A 17,869-nucleotide genomic window follows, 5' to 3' on the forward strand; every position below is an offset into this window, starting at 1 on the left:
GAGATCAGCCCTCTGTCAGATATGGGGTTACTGAATATCTTTTCCAATTCTATGGGCTGCCTTTTTGTCTTGTTGACTGTGTCCTTTGCCTTACAGAAGCTTCTGAGTTTCAGGAGGTCCCATTTATTAATTGTTGATCTCAGTGTCTGTGCTAATGGTGTTATGTTCAGTAAGTGGTCTCCTGTATCAATTCTTTCAAGAGTACCTCCCACTTTCTTTTCTAAGAGGTTCAGTGTGGCTGGATTTATGTTGAGAACTTTGATCCATTTGGACTTAAGTTTTGTGCATGGTTATAGACATGGATCTATCTGCAGTCTTCTACATGCCAGCATACAGTTATGCCAGCACCATTTGTTGAAAATGCTTTTTTTTCCATTGTATAATTTTAGTTTCTTTGTCAAAAACTAAGTGTTCATAGGTATGTGGGTTAATATCAGGGTTTTCAATCTATTCCATTGGTCTACCTATCTATTTTTATGCCAATACCAAACTGTTTTCAGGACTATATCTCTATAATAGAGCTCGAAGTCAGGGATGGTGATACCTCTGGAAGTTCCTTTATTGTACAGAGCTGTTTTGGCTATCCTGGGTCTTTTATTTTTCCATATAAAGCTGATTATTGTTCTTTCAAGGTCTGTGAAGAATTGTGCTGGCATTTTGATGGGGATTGCATTGAAACTGTAGATTGCTTTTGGCAAGATTGCCATTTTTACTATGTTGATCCTACCTATCCTAGAGCATGGGAGATCTTTCATTTTCTGCCATCTTTAATTTATTTCTTTAAAGACTCAAAGTTCTTGCTATACAGGTATTTCAGTTGTTTGTTTATCATTACCCTAAGATATTTTATGTTGTTTGTGGCTATTGTAAAGGGTAATGTTTCTCTGATTTCAATCTCTGCCCATTTATCGTCTGGATGTAATAGGACTACTATTTTTTTTTAGTTAATATTGTATCCTGCCACTTTTTTGAAGGGGTTTATCAGGTGTAGGAGTTCCTATGTAGAATTTTCACATCACTGCAAATAGTGAAAGGAAGAAGTGGTGAGACTCATATCTATTATTGGATGAAAATCCAGGAGATATCCAGCCCAGTCTTCAAAAGCTCATGGAGGTAAGAACTTCTGACTGAATAGAAACTATTGAGGCCTGTCAGCAATAAAAACAAGGAAGCAATAACAAACCTCATGTATTTCACCTAGGAGCAATAAATAAGTGAACCCTCATCACAGTTTCATAGAAAATGGAAGTATTCTTGCTTCCTGCTGTGTTTTCCATGCTCACAAGACACTTGTGTATCCCAGAGTCAACTGTTCATAGAAGAGTGATGTGTTCTTTTAAGAATATAAATCACACAGCTGGAGAGATGGCTCAATGGGTAAGAGGACTTGTTGAGCAAGCAAAAGGACCTGAGTTGGATTCTTAGCATCTCTGTATAGAGGAAGACATAGCTGTATCTGCCTGTAATGCCAACATTGCAAAGAAGAGACTGTGTCTGGGGCTCACTGGTCAGCCAGCATAGCCAAAAAAGCAAAAATTTGCAGAAAGCAAAGAAATACACACACACACACACACACACACACACACACACACACACACACACACGATTCTTTTATCTGTCTAAATTCCTTCTAGAGTTTCCCATTCTTCTCAAGATAAAAGGCAAACTTTAGACCCTATATATTCTACTCATATACTGTCAAATAGGGTCTCATTGCTCTTCTCCATGCTCACAAAACTGTGGCCATTTTGGTCCTCTGTTTGTCAAACATTCCAGTCATTCCTACCTCAGGGCTGTTGCACTAGCTAGGTTCTCCTGTCATCATTGCTTGGCTTTCCCAGACTCTGGTCAGGTTACAGGCAAAATAACAACAAACGGGTTTATAGCCTTTATTTTGCGTGTTTGATATGGACTTGTTTATCTACCAATTCTTACACAGCTGAAGCCTGACACAGTTTGACACATCTGGATTATAAAATAGAGACCAAAGTTCAAAGACAGATGGTACTTAATGAAAGCCACTCAGGTTTGGGGAGGTACAAGACTGTTTAAGTACAAATCCAGAGGTTGTTGTATGATGTGGATTTAAGGGGAAGAAATTTTTATCGGAACACTGCTTAAACTCACTGTGATTAAAATACATGGTTTCAACAATGGAAAGCTAGTCTCTCTCTCTCTCTCTCTCTCTCTCTCTCTCTCTCTCTCTCTCTCTCTCTCTCTCCCTCCCTCCCTCCCTCTCTCTCTCTTCCTCCCTCCCTCCCCCCTCTCTCTGTGTACATACATGCATTTGCTTTGACTTTGCTGCCTCAAGGTTGGGCTGTATATAGAAAGGCAGAGACAATCTAAATTTCTCTTCCATTTGTGCCATCCTATTTTTCCTCTGTAACAAAATATTAGGTTTTATTTTTTTTTAGGCTAGAAGGAAGTATTTGTAATTTATGGGTTCCTCTCTTGAAATTACAGCTAGATCCTAATTTAAAAAAGCAAATTAGTCTCATCTAATTAAATTTGTAAATTGCCTCATAAACACATATTTCGTTATAGATGTCTCTAAAAGCAAGGTTCCCTGTTTGTTCATGGGGGCAAGGCTGGCTTGAGCTCATTGGGGAGGGAATTCTTCCTCTCTGTCTGCTCAAGAGGGCATGGTCCTCTGCCATTTGCACAAACTTTCTAAAATGCCACATTGTCTATGAAAGCACTTCTCAATTGTTAATGCCCACATGAATCTGCCAGGGGTCTAGTTACATGGGCAATTTTGACACAGGAAGCACTGATGGGACATGATGTGTTATATTTCTGAAGTTCCCAGGTAATGCTGTTTCATGGAGCACACTGTTGTCTCAGAGGCTACACCTGAATTAAGGAGATAAGAATATGCCATCCTGGATGGTGAAGTACTGACACATCACATTTCTCTCCCTCAACTTCTTTATTTTTATGACATGTTAATAGATAATATTACTTCTAAATTCCAAAGACTGTGCTAATATTGTATTTAATATGAACCTTACAGCAACCTCATCTGGTAGATTACATTAATACTTGTAGGGAGAGATTTCAGGTACCCACAGCACTGACCACACCCATTTGGGCGTGTTTACAGGTATGGGGGGAGAGGCAGAGATAAAGGGCAAGGAGGAAGGGGTCACTTGTTCTCTTGTGTTTCAGTCGAGGTGCAGAGACCAGCAGAGTGCTGACCTCAGTTCTTAGCTTCTCATGTGATTTCTCCTTAATAAAAATAACACACGACCTCCCTATCCTATGTATGGTAATCTTCCTCTTATATCTGGTGTCTTAGAAGTGGGATATTCACGGGACTTGGGGGAGTAAGTTCACCCAGCCCCCCACACTTGAGCTCTTATAAATACTTTTTCTAACTCCCTCGGTTAAGTCCTGAGCTGAACTCAAGAAAGCCAGTAACAGAGAGGGAGGACTGATGACCAAAGGGATTAAGACTGGGCTGGTTTAAACCCCAGAAACAGCTGACCAGACAAAGGTTAACTCTTGAATCCCAGGCATCAGCCTGGGAATCCAGCATGGGACTGATTAAGACCCCCTGAATCTGGGTGTCAGTGAGGAGGCCTAGGTAATCTATTGAGCCTTGGGCACAGATCAGTACCCATCCCAAGTATACACACAGACTTTGGACTCCCATAGAACAATGTGAGGTGCACTCTCACCCTGAACTCTTGGGGAAGGGTCTAGGCCCTGCCCTATATGAAATGACAGACTATGGACACCCCCATGGAGGGCCTCACCCTCCCTGGGGGAATGAGGGGATAACGGGGGGGGGCTGGGGGGAGGGCACGGGAGGAGGGGAGGGAAAGGGAGAGGGACCTGGAACTGACTTGTGAAGCAACCTTGTTTCTTATCTAAATTTAAACTGGAAAATAAAATAAACATACTTTTTCTAGTTTTTGTTTCCAGTTGAGAAGCTTGCTGTCCTAGGAGAATATCTGATGTGCTACAGTACACATACCACGTAATGAGATGAACTTGGATCCTGATCTAGGAGCTTGACCTCCAAGTTAACATTCTTATCATGCTTGGGCCTCATTAGCTTGTGACATGCACCACCACAGTCATGCTTATACACAGAATACAATGGGCCAAACACACAAAAACAGTATCCCCTAAGAGTTTTGGTGTGTTCCCAGATGGCTCACAGAAATGTCAGTTGGCAGCAATCTACTGGCCCTGGTTCTCTGTAATCAAAGTCTGAGGAGTTACTTGAAAATATCACCACAAAGCCATCTCTAAGATTCCATCATGGAAATGGATTCGGGTTTTTTTATTCTCTACAAGGCACTGGGTTCATAACTAAGTAAGCCAGGTAAACTTCTCCATCTTTCTCTTATTTTATGTCTACTGCTCCAGAGACTGAACCTCACACCTGTTACAAATTCAGGAGTTGTTATTCAACAAGTCTAACTCACAACTGTGTTTCGACCACCTTCTCTGTCCATCTATTTCTTTATCTAATCACAGAAAGGCAAAGCATTGCTTTTAGTCTAGAGCAACGCATAGCCCTCTGGTATAAAAACTAATGCTGTTCTTGAAAAAGAACTCTGTGCAGAGATACAGGCACACTTTCAGAACAGTGGAACCTAGTGGTTTCCAAGAGCAGGTAAGTATAAAGAACAGAACCTTTTTATGACTAAGCTTTGTCATTTCAAACGAGAAAAATAAGACAATTGCCATGAGGTATTCATAAAGCTGACTTCATTCAATTTCAGAGACTTTTATTCTGAAATGACATCCTTTTGTAGCTTTAGAATCATATCTTTTTAAATTAAATGTTAATAAGAGATGCTAAAATAGCTTATATCAGTTTCTAAAGTCTTTCAATGTTGCTGGTCCATGAATTTTGAATCCATATACTCCTAGAATGGAGAAATTTCATATGATAGTACCATTGCTCACTAAATCATGAATGTTTACTCTGCTGCACAGTAAGTCTCTATGTCTATCTGTCTACCTGTCTCTGTTTCTCCCTCCCTTCCTCCTTCCTTCTCTCCCTCCCTCTATCTGTCTCTCTGACTGTAGTCTCTATGATGGAAAGCACACAATTATGAATTATTGTGAATCGGTAGGATTTTGTTTCTCTCTCTTCCCAGACAATGTTTTGACCATATTTTACCTAGTCAACTGTGCCAATATGAATGTTTCTCCTCTTATGATAAACACAGGAAAAAAGATTTTCTCTGTTACCCAGGAAGGGTAACATAGACATTGGGGTACTTGTATTCCTCCTTCCAAGTGCTAACCATGAGAACTGCACCAAGCTCCTTGAACTTTCTAAAATGAAGACATTCGATCGATCTTTTGATACCAGGTGTCCAGTAAGACAAGGTGTTTTCTATTGTTCATGGCAATAATCTCCTGCTTCAGATATGCCTTATGACCATCCATGTCCCTAGAAAGCTTATAGGTTCATTAGGTTAATCCTTTTCCTTTATTGAAAAATACTGTATAACACCCACAGCACCCCCAAGCCTATGTTTTGCTGGTGCAGGTTTCTGCATGGATGCTATGTGGTGTAAGCCCCTCTGTGGACCAGGGTTCATATTTCAATCTGAGAAACTGTGCCTTTTATCTCTTCAAAATGTGCTATCACCTGAAGCAGTGGTTGGCACTTTGATCTTATAGATGAGGAATCAGGTCTGAAGAGAGGAGGTTACCAAGGGAATCTTGATATTATGGACAAGCTTTTAGGACATGAGGCCATAGTGCTTTCAACTTCTCCATCATATCCCTCATCTTTATCTCTCTGCTTTTCTACTTTGTCCAGTGTGAATTAGAAGATCATGGTGTTTCAGAATACATAAATGAAATTTTACCTACATGCTGGTTCTTGACTTAGATATCAGTATTTGTGGAGATAGTTTTGCTTTTGTTCTGCATCAGACTTCTAGACAGCTTAGTTTACTGTCTTTAGGTGTCTGCTTGGTAGGTGTGTTACTCTTGAATATGGTCTATTCCATATCTGATATGAGAAAGATTTGCTGATGGGCAAATGTATTATGAACTACTAGTTGACTACTGGTATTATATACTTTGGGCACAGAACAGGTTAAAATTCCGGAATCTTTTATCCTTGAAACAGAATAACTATAGGTGTGTCTCCAAAACCCATGGACTGATATATGTAGGGCAATTCACCATAAGCATTGTGGTTTCCCATAGGAACTTTGTCTTTTGTCTTTCAGGTCTGGGTCTTCTCTTTTATATTTGTTGCCTTGAGCTATTGACCCATTTGCAGAAGTGATTACCTAACCATGAGCATATCAATTCATGATTTATCTTTGGGATAATTAAAATAGCCCAACTATGTACCCAAGTTGTATCTTACTCACCTCTATGCCCTCAATGGAACAGGTATTCACTCATTGAATGAGGCTGAGCCAACTGAAGTGGTCCAGGAGCCTCCTTACCTCATAGAGTGTGATGACCCCATTGGTCTCATTGGGAGGTTTCCACTGGATGTAGATCTTTTCTTCAAAGGGCCCGCCTTGGATGGACTCAAGAGGAACAGCTCCTGGAACTATAGAAGAAAAATGTTGAAAGCCTCATGTAACCTCCCACATCATTTATCCATCTTTGCTGACCAAGAACATGGACTATCAAAGTTTCTATACAGGACAATGCATTATATGTTAGGACTGATGGCTGATACTATCTTGACTCTGCCATTGTAGCACAAAAATTGCCATGGATAATCTATAAATGAACAAATATGGATGTATTCAATAAAACTATACAAAATCAGCCAATGGGATGATTTTGACTCATGACTGGCAGTTTCTCATTCACTTATTAAGGAAGACTACTAACGACGTCAATCTGATCAGGCACAGGGGATGTAAGTCGGCTTCAGTCTGCTTCAGGATTGCGGTTTGATGCATGCAAAATGAGTTTGCCAACAATTTAATAATTCAGTCTCATGGCCCTGCCAAGTTTTCCCCAACTTTACAAAATGTTTCATTGGTTTCTTAATTCCTGGATCCAGCAGCAACCATGTACCCAATTAGAACATCATCTTGGTCCAAGCAGTCATCTGACTCATCATGCTGCTGAGTCTCTTAATCCCTTGTAGGGTAGATGCTTAATATCTGCTTGTTTGTTGGATGAAGAGTTCAATGTATGACTATGTTTATATTTTTGCCCTAATGAGCGCACTTTTCCTGGGACTGCTTCGGTAATAGGTTAGTCTTTCCATCAGCATCTTCTGGCTGGTTCCAGCATTCTCACACAATGGACTGGAAGATGCTGAGTCAGAAAGTAAACAATTCCTGAAACTTCTACTTATAAGCCCTTAGAGAATGAAGAATTCATGTAAATCATTACCAAATCTATTTATACTTCAGCATTATAAAAGCAGGTGCCCTCACTAAGTGCTCGCTCTTTGCTCAGAATTCTACATGCATTATTTCACTTACACTATAAAACAGCTCTGCCTAGTGTGTTATCTCCGTGCTGATAAAGGAAGTGAAGCTGCGAGGATGAAATACCTGGTCAAGGTCATCCCACTCCAAAGTTGTAGAGAGGGAGTGGAACACCTGTCTCTGAGCTACAGAGCATATACTCTTAATCATCATGGATAGAGCCTCAGCCATATGCTGCAATCAGTTCCCCATTGTCAAATTAAAATGCATTTATATGTTTCGAATTATGGACACAATGCATATAATTTTTTGATAGTAAGAATATACAAAAAGATCTTCCAGTCTGCACCAAGTCCTCTGAATATATAGTACTACTTCAGTTTAGTGTTTTTATGAGACTCCTGAGTGTGAACCAGTGGGTCTCTGACTCTTGTGCCTTCTCTTGGTCATCCTTCCTTCTGTTGATTTGTCTTATCCAATTTTGATGAGATTTTTAGATCTTATTATATGTTACTTTATTTTTTGTTATCTCTTAGAAACCTGTTCTTTTCTAATGAGAGACAGAAAGGGAGTATATCTGCATGGGAGGGGCTGAGAGGGGTAGAAGGAAAGGAAACTGTAATCAGGATATATTGTATGAAAAAAGAATCTATTTTCAACAAAAGGCAAAAGGAGGGAAAAGAAAAAAAGAAAAAAAAACACACAAACAAAATCTTAAGAGAAGATGGACAAAATCACTCATATCAAAATCCAAAGATTGATTTCTAGTATTGTATGGAAATATAATGATACATAATTTTTAATATAAAATTTGAATTTACTTTTTCAAAATTAATCAATTCTATGTCATATTTTATCTCTTTTATAACTAGAAAATCATAGACATTAAAATTCCTAAAATCCTCATGCTCCTTTTGAGATCAGACATTTTAATGGCCACTTGGAGGCATATGACTATAATATGGTCAACTGTCCCTTCTTATTGAGTGTAAAACTGATTGAAATATTTCATGATTATGGATAACACTAGGTAAAATATTATTTATTTTTCAATTATCATACTAGGTACGGGTTTCCTTATGAGATGTTCATATGTTCTTTGCTATTGAATCTCTTTCCCCCATTTCCCTATCCCTGCCTGTGCCCTTATGCTTCCAGTGCCCCCATTCACCTTCATGTTATGTGTGTTCTGTTCCCAGCCCTGAGTTCCTTAGTTAAAACCCATATTTCCCCCCTCATGGGCCCCTTTGGAGGGGGAAGACTCTGACCAAAAATCACTCTCACAAAAATGCACACATAAAAGTAAGATGCTCTCAGAGCTATATACAAAAGACAACATGTAATGTTTGAAACTCTGTGCCTGGGTCACCTGATTTAACATAATATTTTCCAGATCCATGCAGGTTCTTGCAAATTTCACAATTTCAGCTCTCTTGATAAGCATTCTCATACATAAGAAACTACACACAACTTTGCTTGTGTCCTCAAGACAAATTTGTGGCAATTAATTTACTAGGCCTAAGTAGATCTTATTTTTAGGGATTTTGACACATATTACCAGATTGCCTCCAGAAAGTCTGTGTAAGTCTGGGCTCCTAACAGAAGAATATGCCTAAGCCCGATTTCTGCCCACACTGACTATTTAAAAAATTAAGTATATATGTCATTTTTAGAACACTGGAAAGCATCTTTTCACTTTTAATTAGTCATTTGCATTGATGCGTTTAGGAACACTCTCTACACCCTTTGCTCATCTCCCTGTATGTGTCTTTAGTTTTGCTCACCTTTGTCTTATGGAATTGTCACTATAATCCCTTTGTAAAGACACACGTTTTTGCATAGTTTACAAATAGAGTTTTTATTTTTATTCTTTTTTAAGGCAGGGTTTCTCTATATATTCCTGGTTGTCCTGGAATTCACATTGTAGATCAGGTTGGCCTTAAACTCAAAGAGATCTGCCTGCCTCTGCTTCTCCAAGTACTGGGATTAAAGGTATACAGCCACTTTGGAAATAAATATGACAGTTCCTCAGGAAAATGGGGATCAGTCTACTACAAGATCCAGCAATTCCACTCTTAGGCATATACCCAAAAGATGCCAATTCATACAACAAGGAATTCTGTTTAACTATGTTCATAGCAGCATTATTTGTAATAGCCAGAACCTAGAAGCAACCTAGATGCCCCTCAACTGAAGAATGGATAAAGAAAATGTGGTACATTTACACTATGGAGCACTACTCAGTAGAAAAAAACAATGGAATCTTGAAATCTGCAGGCAAATGGATGGGACTAGAAGAAACCATCCTGAGTGAGGTAACCCAGTCACCAAAAGACAAACATGGTATGTACTCACTCATATGTGGATTTTAGACATAGATCAAAGGATTACCAGCCTATAATCCACACTGCCAGAGAAGCTAGGAAACAAGGAGGATCCTAAGAGAAGCATACATGGTCCCCTGGAGAAGGGGAAAGGGACAACAGCTCCTGATCAGATTGGGAGCATGGGGGTAGGGGAGAGGGAGTTAGGAGAAAGAGAAGGGGAGAAGAGGAGGGGAGAGGAGGACATAAGGGAGCAGGAAGATTGAGTTGGGGAAGAATAGAGGAGAGCAAGAAAAGAGATACCATAATAGAGGAAGCCATTATAGATTTAAATCTGTCACTAGGGAAATATCCAGAGATCTACAAGGATGACCCCAACTAACAATCTAAGCAATAGTGGAGAGGCTGCCTTAAATGCCCTTCCCCAATAATGATTTTGATGACTACCTGATATGCAATCCTAGAACCTTCATCTAGTAGCTGATGGAAGCATAAGCAGACACTCACAGCTAAACACTGAGCTAAACTCCTGGAATCAAGTTGCAGATTGAGAGGAGTAATAAGCAAAGGGGTCAAGACCTGGCTGGAAAAACCCACAGAAACAGCTGACCCAAACAGACTGATAGCTGGGAAACCAGCATAGGACTAATCTAGACCCCCTGAACATGGGTCTCAGGAACCCTGGGCAATCAATGGAGCCTCTGATAGTAGATCAGTGTTTATCCCTGGCATGTGGATGGACTTGGGAGCCCTTTCCACATAGAGGGATACTCTCTCAGCCTAGACCCAAGGGCCCTGCTCCAAATTATATGACAGGCTTTGAAGATTCCCCATGGAAGGCCTCACCCACCCTGGGGAGCTGAAAGGGCATGGGATAAGGGCCAGGTGAAGAGAAGGAGAGGAGAGGAGGGAGAGGAAACTGGGATTGGCACGCAAAACAAGTTTTTTTCTAATTTAAATTTAAAAATAATCATTAAAAAGGTGGGCACCTACATTTCCTGGTTATTTTTGTTCTTTTCTTTTTAAATGCCAGATTTTGACTTGCCTTTTAAAGCTTTTATGTATGTAGAAACTTTTAAAATGAGTCAAACTTCTTATTGCTTCTTGCTAAGTTCTTCTCCCTCTCTGCAAATATATCTTAATTAATGTGATGAGGGGATTGCTATTGACATTAGGGGTATATAAATAACAAAGAGAAATGTGACCAAATTCTCTTAAAGCTTATGATCCAGGGAGTAGACATGTGTTAAATACCTATACCCATAGATCATTTCATTTAACGGTATATGACACTAGGAGAACAATGAACAGAGAAAAGCTAAGCTAGCAAGCCAGGATATTGAGTGGCAAGTAAGTTAGTGTTGATGGATATGTAGAAGTACCTAGGGTAAAGACAGGGAGTATTGAGAATGTGGTAGACAGCTTTCTGAGGTCAAGAATGGAAGGAGAAAAGTCAGTTAGGAAGTCTGTAGTCATTTTGGAGACAAAGGATGCTAAGTTGCAGCAGGGCAAGGAGTATAGAAGCAAAATGAACTGTAGATATCTGTCTTGCTAAACCAGCATGAATTGAATGGTGATGGATGAAGGAAAAGATGATAGGATGTGTCAGGGAGGCTCCCAGTACTGTTAAATATAACTCACAAATCAGGCTGTTGTTTATATAGGGAAGGATCTTAAAGAATGACTGGTTTGGGAAAGGAATTCGGTGACTTGAGCTTTTCTCAGACTTGAAGTTTATATAGACCATCCAGCCAGAGTATGTGAATAGTCATTGGACAGACAAGACTAAGCCAATGTTTGGAAATTGAAACAGAAAAGTTGAGAACAGAAAACAGAAAGTTGAGTTGTAACTCTAGCAGCTATGGAGAGAGGGATTTGGGAAGGGACTGGTTATCACTGATGTAATATGTTTTAATGGTCAACTCAGAAGGCCTTGAAGTTGCTATTGAATCTAGCTTAGCAACACTTGTGAACAGAGTAGTAATGCTTTAGAGGGACTGGTTGTAGAACCCTAGCTGGAGAAGATAAAAAAGGAGAGGATAAGGTGTGATGAACAAACACTTTTACTTATGAAGGGCAAGGAAAATTATAAAACAACAGAGATGAGATGTGGGGTAAAAAATACATTTCCAAAGATGGGAAGGGTTAGAACATTGGTAGGCTAGTCAAAAATGATCCAAAAGGAACCATAAGTTTGAAGGGTAGGAAGGAGAAAGGGGGCTGGCTTGGGAGTTCTCTGAAAAGACAAGAGCAGGAATGGTTGGGGAGAAGTCCCTTTGTCACTGTGCGAGGTGAAAAGAGGACAAACTGATGAAGTTTCCTAGGCAGGGGTATTTCAGTATCCTAATTGCATCATATTTCTTGAAAAGTTGGAGGATAATCTTTCTTCCAGGAGAGCAAGCAATTGTGGAGAGTTGAGAAAGTTGAATCATTGATGAGTAGACAGTTAAATGAAGGGAGAAATAGGGTTTCTACTGATTCATCTGAATGTTTGTCTGAAGATGAGGAGGGTCTGTCTCATGGAAGAGGGACTCCCTGTTGAGCAGCAGAGGGTTAGCTTGGTGAGAAAGTTTGAGGGATGGTGATGGAGGAGAATTTGTCTGATTCGAGGTTATGATGATGAAATTCAGATAGAATCAGTAGACTACCTTGTCTTTCTAGCTGACAAATTCTCTTTCTCATCACAGATCAGGCCAATAGAAAACACCAATGAGTAATTATTTTATGATATTTTTATTGACTGCTATTTTTTCTTTTTATATCTAATACTGTCATCCATTTGGAATTTATTTTCAACATTGTACATAGTAGAAATTTTACTCATAATTCTTCACAATGTTCTCAGGACAATTATTTGGCCAGCAAAAACATTCCACTGTGATTTAAAATGCAGCCTTGCCACGATGGGTTATTTTATAGCCTGGCATATGTTTTCAGCCTTCATTGAGTCATAGCTCCTAGCATGACAGTATCTCCATATAGTTTGGGATGACATGTTTTAATACTTGGCAGAACAAGCACTTCTATTTCATTATTATTCCCTTTCCATGTTTCTGGAGTATAGTTATCCCCTTAGTCTTCAAGAAGATCATATACTTGTAATCTTAGTGCCTAGGAGGTAGAGGTAAGAGGACAAGAGGCTCAAAGTCATCCTTGTCTACATAACAGGTTTGTGAGTAACCACGAATACATGAGATCTGCTGTCAAAAAAAAGACAGAAGAACTTAGAAATAATTTTATAAAATTTCACGGCCGGGCGTGGTGGCGCACGCCTTTAATCCCAGCACTTGGGAGGCAGAGGCAGGTGGATCTCTGTGAGTTAGAGGCCAGGCTGGACCTACAGCCTCCAAAACAATACAGAGAAACCCTGTCTTGTAAAACCAAAAAAAAAAAGAAATAATTTTATAAAATTTCAAAGCTATTACAACAGAATTGATTCTTTTTAAACTAATTTATTTAAATTAAAGATAATTCTTATTTTATATAACAATTCCAGTTCCCTCTCCCTCCCATCCTCCCATTACCCCAAATCATACCCCTATCCCTACTCCTCCATCCACTCCTCAGGGAGGGTGAGACTTGCAATGGGGGATCATCAAAGTCTGACACATATTTAGGACAGGACCTAGGCCCTCCCTTGTGTACCTAGGTTGAGAGAGCATCCCACCATAGGGAATGGGTTACCAAACTCCATTTGTGTACTAGAGATAAATACTTGTTCCACTACCAGTGGCCCCATAGGCTGTCCAAGCTACCCAACTGACACCCACATTCAGGGGGCCTTGCTTGGCCCTATGCTGGTTCCCCAATTGTCAGTCTGGGGTCCATGAGCTCTTAGTTGCTCAGGTCAGCTGTTTCTGTGGGTTTCCCCAGAAGGTCTTAAACACTTTGTTTATCATCCTCTCTACAACTGGATTCCAGGAGTTCAGTTCAGTGCTTAGCTGTGAATCTCTGCTTCTGCTTCCATCAACTACTAGATGAAGGCTCTATGATGGCATTTAAGGTAGTCATCAATCTCATTAAAGTAGAAGGGCATTTAAGGAACCTCTACACTATTGCTTAGATTCTTAGTTGGGGTCATCCTTGTGGATTCCTGGGAGTTTCCCTAGTGCCAGGTTTCTCATTAAGCCTACAATGGCTCCCTCTATTAAGGTATATCTTTCTTTTCTCTCCTTTATTCTTCCCCCAACTCAGCCTTCCTGTTCCCTCGTGTTCTCCTCTCCCATCCCCTTTTCCCCTTCTCTTTCTCCTATCTCTATCTCCTCCCTCCCTTCATGCTCCCAATTTACTCAAGAGATCTTGTCCTTTCCCCTTCTCAGGGGTCCATGTATGTCTCTTTTAGGGTCTTCCTTGCTCCTACATTCTCTGGGGTTGTAGATTGTAGGTTGGCAACTCTTTGTCTTATGTCAAATATCCACCTATGAGTGAGCACATACCGCACTTTTCTTTCTGTCTGGGTTACTTCACTCAGGATGGTTTCTTCTAGTCCTATCCATTTGCCTGCAAATTTCAAGATGTCATTGGTTCTTGTAGTTTCATTTTTCTCTTCTTTTGAAGGCAAAGGGCAACTCTATAACCATGGGTCCTTATACTCTGTAACACTACTTAAATCTTCCCTTGTTAATTTTTTATTTGTGTCCCGTCATTAAAACTACGCAGTTTTTGTTGTTTCCTACAAATTGCATTTTCATAATTTTAATACTTTCTTCCTCTTGTTTTGCATTATATTAAAACCTTTTTCTTTGTACAACATAAACATACAAAATTTGGCTGTGTTTACAGAATGATTACAAATCAATCAAATGGTGATTAAATAAATAACAAAGTGTTACACTCCATACCTCTCCTCACTGGCTCCTTCTTTCCCCTTTACCATGAACATCAACATATCAGACACTATAGACTTTCATGTTAGTCACCCTAAATTCTTATTTGGAATTATCAACATAAACACATGACCCAGAACATTAGGTCATTTAGTTTTCTTTCTTCCCTTCATACACACAGATCAGGCGTTCCAAGACTTTCATTCATTATCCTAGGACATCTGGTGATCCATCAGCTGTGTCTTATTACTCTTCAGTTCATGACTGTCATTTTGCCACATTTATCTTATCATTCTACTTCAGATGGAGTTTTTCCCAATGTGTCTCTCCTATGTATGGTTCACATGAATATGCTGCATTTTAAATCTGTTTGAATGTACACCAAACTTCATTAAGGTAGACTCAAGCCTTCTGGCAGCAGTTGAGAACCTTTTGGTAGAAAAAATTTGGACTTTAGTTCTCATCTTCAGGGTCCTACCTATCTACGTTCTGTGGATTTTATCATCTGTCATTGGGGATGTGGCTCACTAGTCCTGAAGACTTTGGAGGGGCTTCAACCTCCAAGTCTTTCCAATCTGAGCCAGGCAGGCATGCTTCAGTTGTGGTTTTCTTTTCTTCCAGAAAGGCTAAATTTGGCTGATGCTCTGGATGCTGCTTCTTGAGGTGGTGCCTCTTAGTCAGCCCTTTGTCATCACAGCACCCTGGTGCTTGAACAGCTTCCTTTTCAGCTCCATCCTGGGAAGATTGATCATTCCTCCCAGGGCATCCATAGCTGCCAAGGTGTACTTTGGAATAGATGAACCTAAGGGCTTATGAGTCTACAGATGTCCTGAGTAATACCAAATTGTTTTTCAAAGTGGTGACAGAATTTTTGACTCTCTTGTTCAGTGTCCCATAAGTTCCCATATTTCTATAGGCTTAAAAAACACTTGGCATTATCAGCATTGAAAGTCTAGGCCACCGAGTGAGTGCAAATGGCACTCCACAGAGATTTCTATCTGTTCTTACCTATTTACTAAATAATCTGAGCATCTATTAATATTTATTGGCTGTCTTTCCTCTTTGTGTTGATTTACTGGTTCCTTTATTTCATAAAACAAATGTCGTAGTTAAAAAAAAACTCTTTGAGGGATGGGCTACAGCTTAGGGCAGAGCCCTGGGTTCCATGCCTAGCACACATAAAAAACTCAGGAAATCTCTCGGTGTGTGTCTTATATTTGCTTTTGGATGTAGATCAGTTATTAATTTGAATATGGTTGAATTTATCAGAGGCCTTCAATTATTGTATGAGATCAAGAGAAAGGCAAACAGTAGCACTGTTCGTGCCCCACCTCCAGCCTCATGAGCAATGCCCACTCTCAGACACCTCACTTTCTCTTTACCTAAGGCCATGGAAATAAACATGGTGACCACACACTGAAATGCTGGTGGCATGTGTGTGTCTGGGTGTTTGGTGTGGGTGGTAGTGGTGTTGACAGTGAAGATGATAAAGACAGTTTACAACCAATGGTAGACTGATGCTATAGTCAATGGCTTTAAGCATGAATCACAGGAAAAGCAAAATTAATAAGTAAAAATGATACTTAAAATCCAATGAAAATAAAAATTTCTATTTTTAAAACAGTCATTGTATGGATTTATACTCATCTGTCATGGAGAAAGAATGAATGAGCCACTGGCTGTGTTTTGGGCCACACTTTGAAAGGCACCATTCTAAAATCCAGTGTTTGATGGAGTTCTTGGTTAATATGTATCAGCCTGATTCATTCTTCCCTTCCCTGCCTCTCCCACTCTATGTTCAGTGTGACCTCCTAAATACTCTTCCATTGAAATCCTTATTGTAGAATTAGCTTCTGAGAAACTCAAACAAAACAGTCATGATGAAGAAATACTCTCTGTCTTCCATGGTTCTACAGTATCATGGTAAGTTTGGAAGTTATGCCTTTGATAAAATGACATTTATTAAATGCACATTTGCAACCTAAAATAAATTTACTAAATAAATTTATTAAAATAAATTACTTGACTTATGGGCCATGCTCCTTTTAACTTCTATCACATTCCCACACAGATGTGGGTCTGGAGCTCTGTTTAGTTTAGTTGTTCTGGTAAACCAACCCTTTATGAGCATCACATTCTCTTAATGAATAATGATTTGTTTCAATATATAGAAAACCAGGGAATGGAGGATGACTCAGTGGTTAAGAGCACTGTATACTTTTCTCACAAACCATGTAATATTGAACTTCATCTTCAGGACTGTCTTAGCTAGTCATCTTTTCTTAACAGAAACACATTTTTGAACCAGCATATGTATCTTAAAATGTTTGGGTTTTTTCCTTGTAATTTCTTGAAAGTAATTTGCCTTTTATATTAGTCTTGCTGTATGATATTATATTTCCCATCCCAAGTATAATGTACCTCTTTGGGGAGCCTCCTTTAATGTTCTTTGCATATGTTTTCATTGCAATTATGAATAGTATCTTAAAAATAATACCACATGCTTGTTAGGTGAATAGAAATGGAATATGCTCCTCAATGTGGATATCTTGGGAAATATATAAACTTTGATTCTAATATTTGTATTCAGACTTCTTTGGGTTATTTATGTAAATAATCATAGCATCTGTAGCTAATAACAGTCTTGCTCTTTCCAATCTTTAAGCTCATTTTATTTTTGTCTTTTAGGGTCAGCAATATAGTATTTAATGGCAATAATGATAGATATATGTGTTTTTCTAATTTTAAAGATAATGATGCTATTCTTTTATCCTTGCATGTGGTGTTTGTAGGTCCCTTGTAGTTATCATTTAGCAGGTTAAAATGTCCATTCTATTACTCATATTCAAGGAAGTTTTATTTTGAAATGCTGGGCTTTAGCTGAATCCACTGGAGTAATGATACATTTCTTCCCCTCTCTTAGCACATTAATGCAGTGAATTATATAAATGGATTTTGCAAAGTTTAAGTCAATGTTGGTGTCTTTAAATATACTTTTCTATTCATAAATGTGCTGTTGGGTTGTTCAGTTATATTTTGATTGGGATATCTGCACCTAATTTCTTTCTCTCATTGTAAATTTGTCTGCCTTGGAAGTCAAGGTTATGGCTCCATTGTGAATTGGGGAAGGAGGTTTTGATATTTTCCCTTTCTGAATGGTTGTAAGTAGCATGGGATTACAAATTCCCACAGTGATGATCTGAGCACATGTGTACAACCACATTAAACTTTTAAATTGTTAAACTATTTTTTCATTGAAAAATTTTAAGACATTGATTCTATTTCTGAATATATTATAGCACTGCATGAAAAATTTGTCTCTTTACTGTGTTTT

General features: G+C 39.1%; 1 protein-coding gene across 14 annotated transcripts in view; it reads right to left on the reverse strand.

Annotated features, from left to right (window-relative positions):
- The window catches only part of Ptprt (protein tyrosine phosphatase receptor type T), a 1,105,935-nt gene that overhangs the window by 354,731 nt on the left and 733,335 nt on the right, over nt 1–17,869 (reverse strand). For all 14 annotated transcript variants that reach the window (XM_040732970.1, XM_040732973.1, XM_040732967.1 and 11 more), the window contains one exon: nt 6,435–6,544. In XM_040732970.1, coding sequence (XP_040588904.1) covers nt 6,435–6,544 — 110 coding nt within the window. The remainder of the gene's footprint in view (nt 1–6,434; nt 6,545–17,869) is intronic.

Source organism: Mesocricetus auratus, unplaced genomic scaffold (genome assembly GCF_017639785.1).
Source record: "Mesocricetus auratus isolate SY011 unplaced genomic scaffold, BCM_Maur_2.0 Super-Scaffold_100028, whole genome shotgun sequence".
In the NCBI taxonomy this organism is placed as follows: domain Eukaryota; kingdom Metazoa; phylum Chordata; class Mammalia; order Rodentia; family Cricetidae; genus Mesocricetus; species Mesocricetus auratus.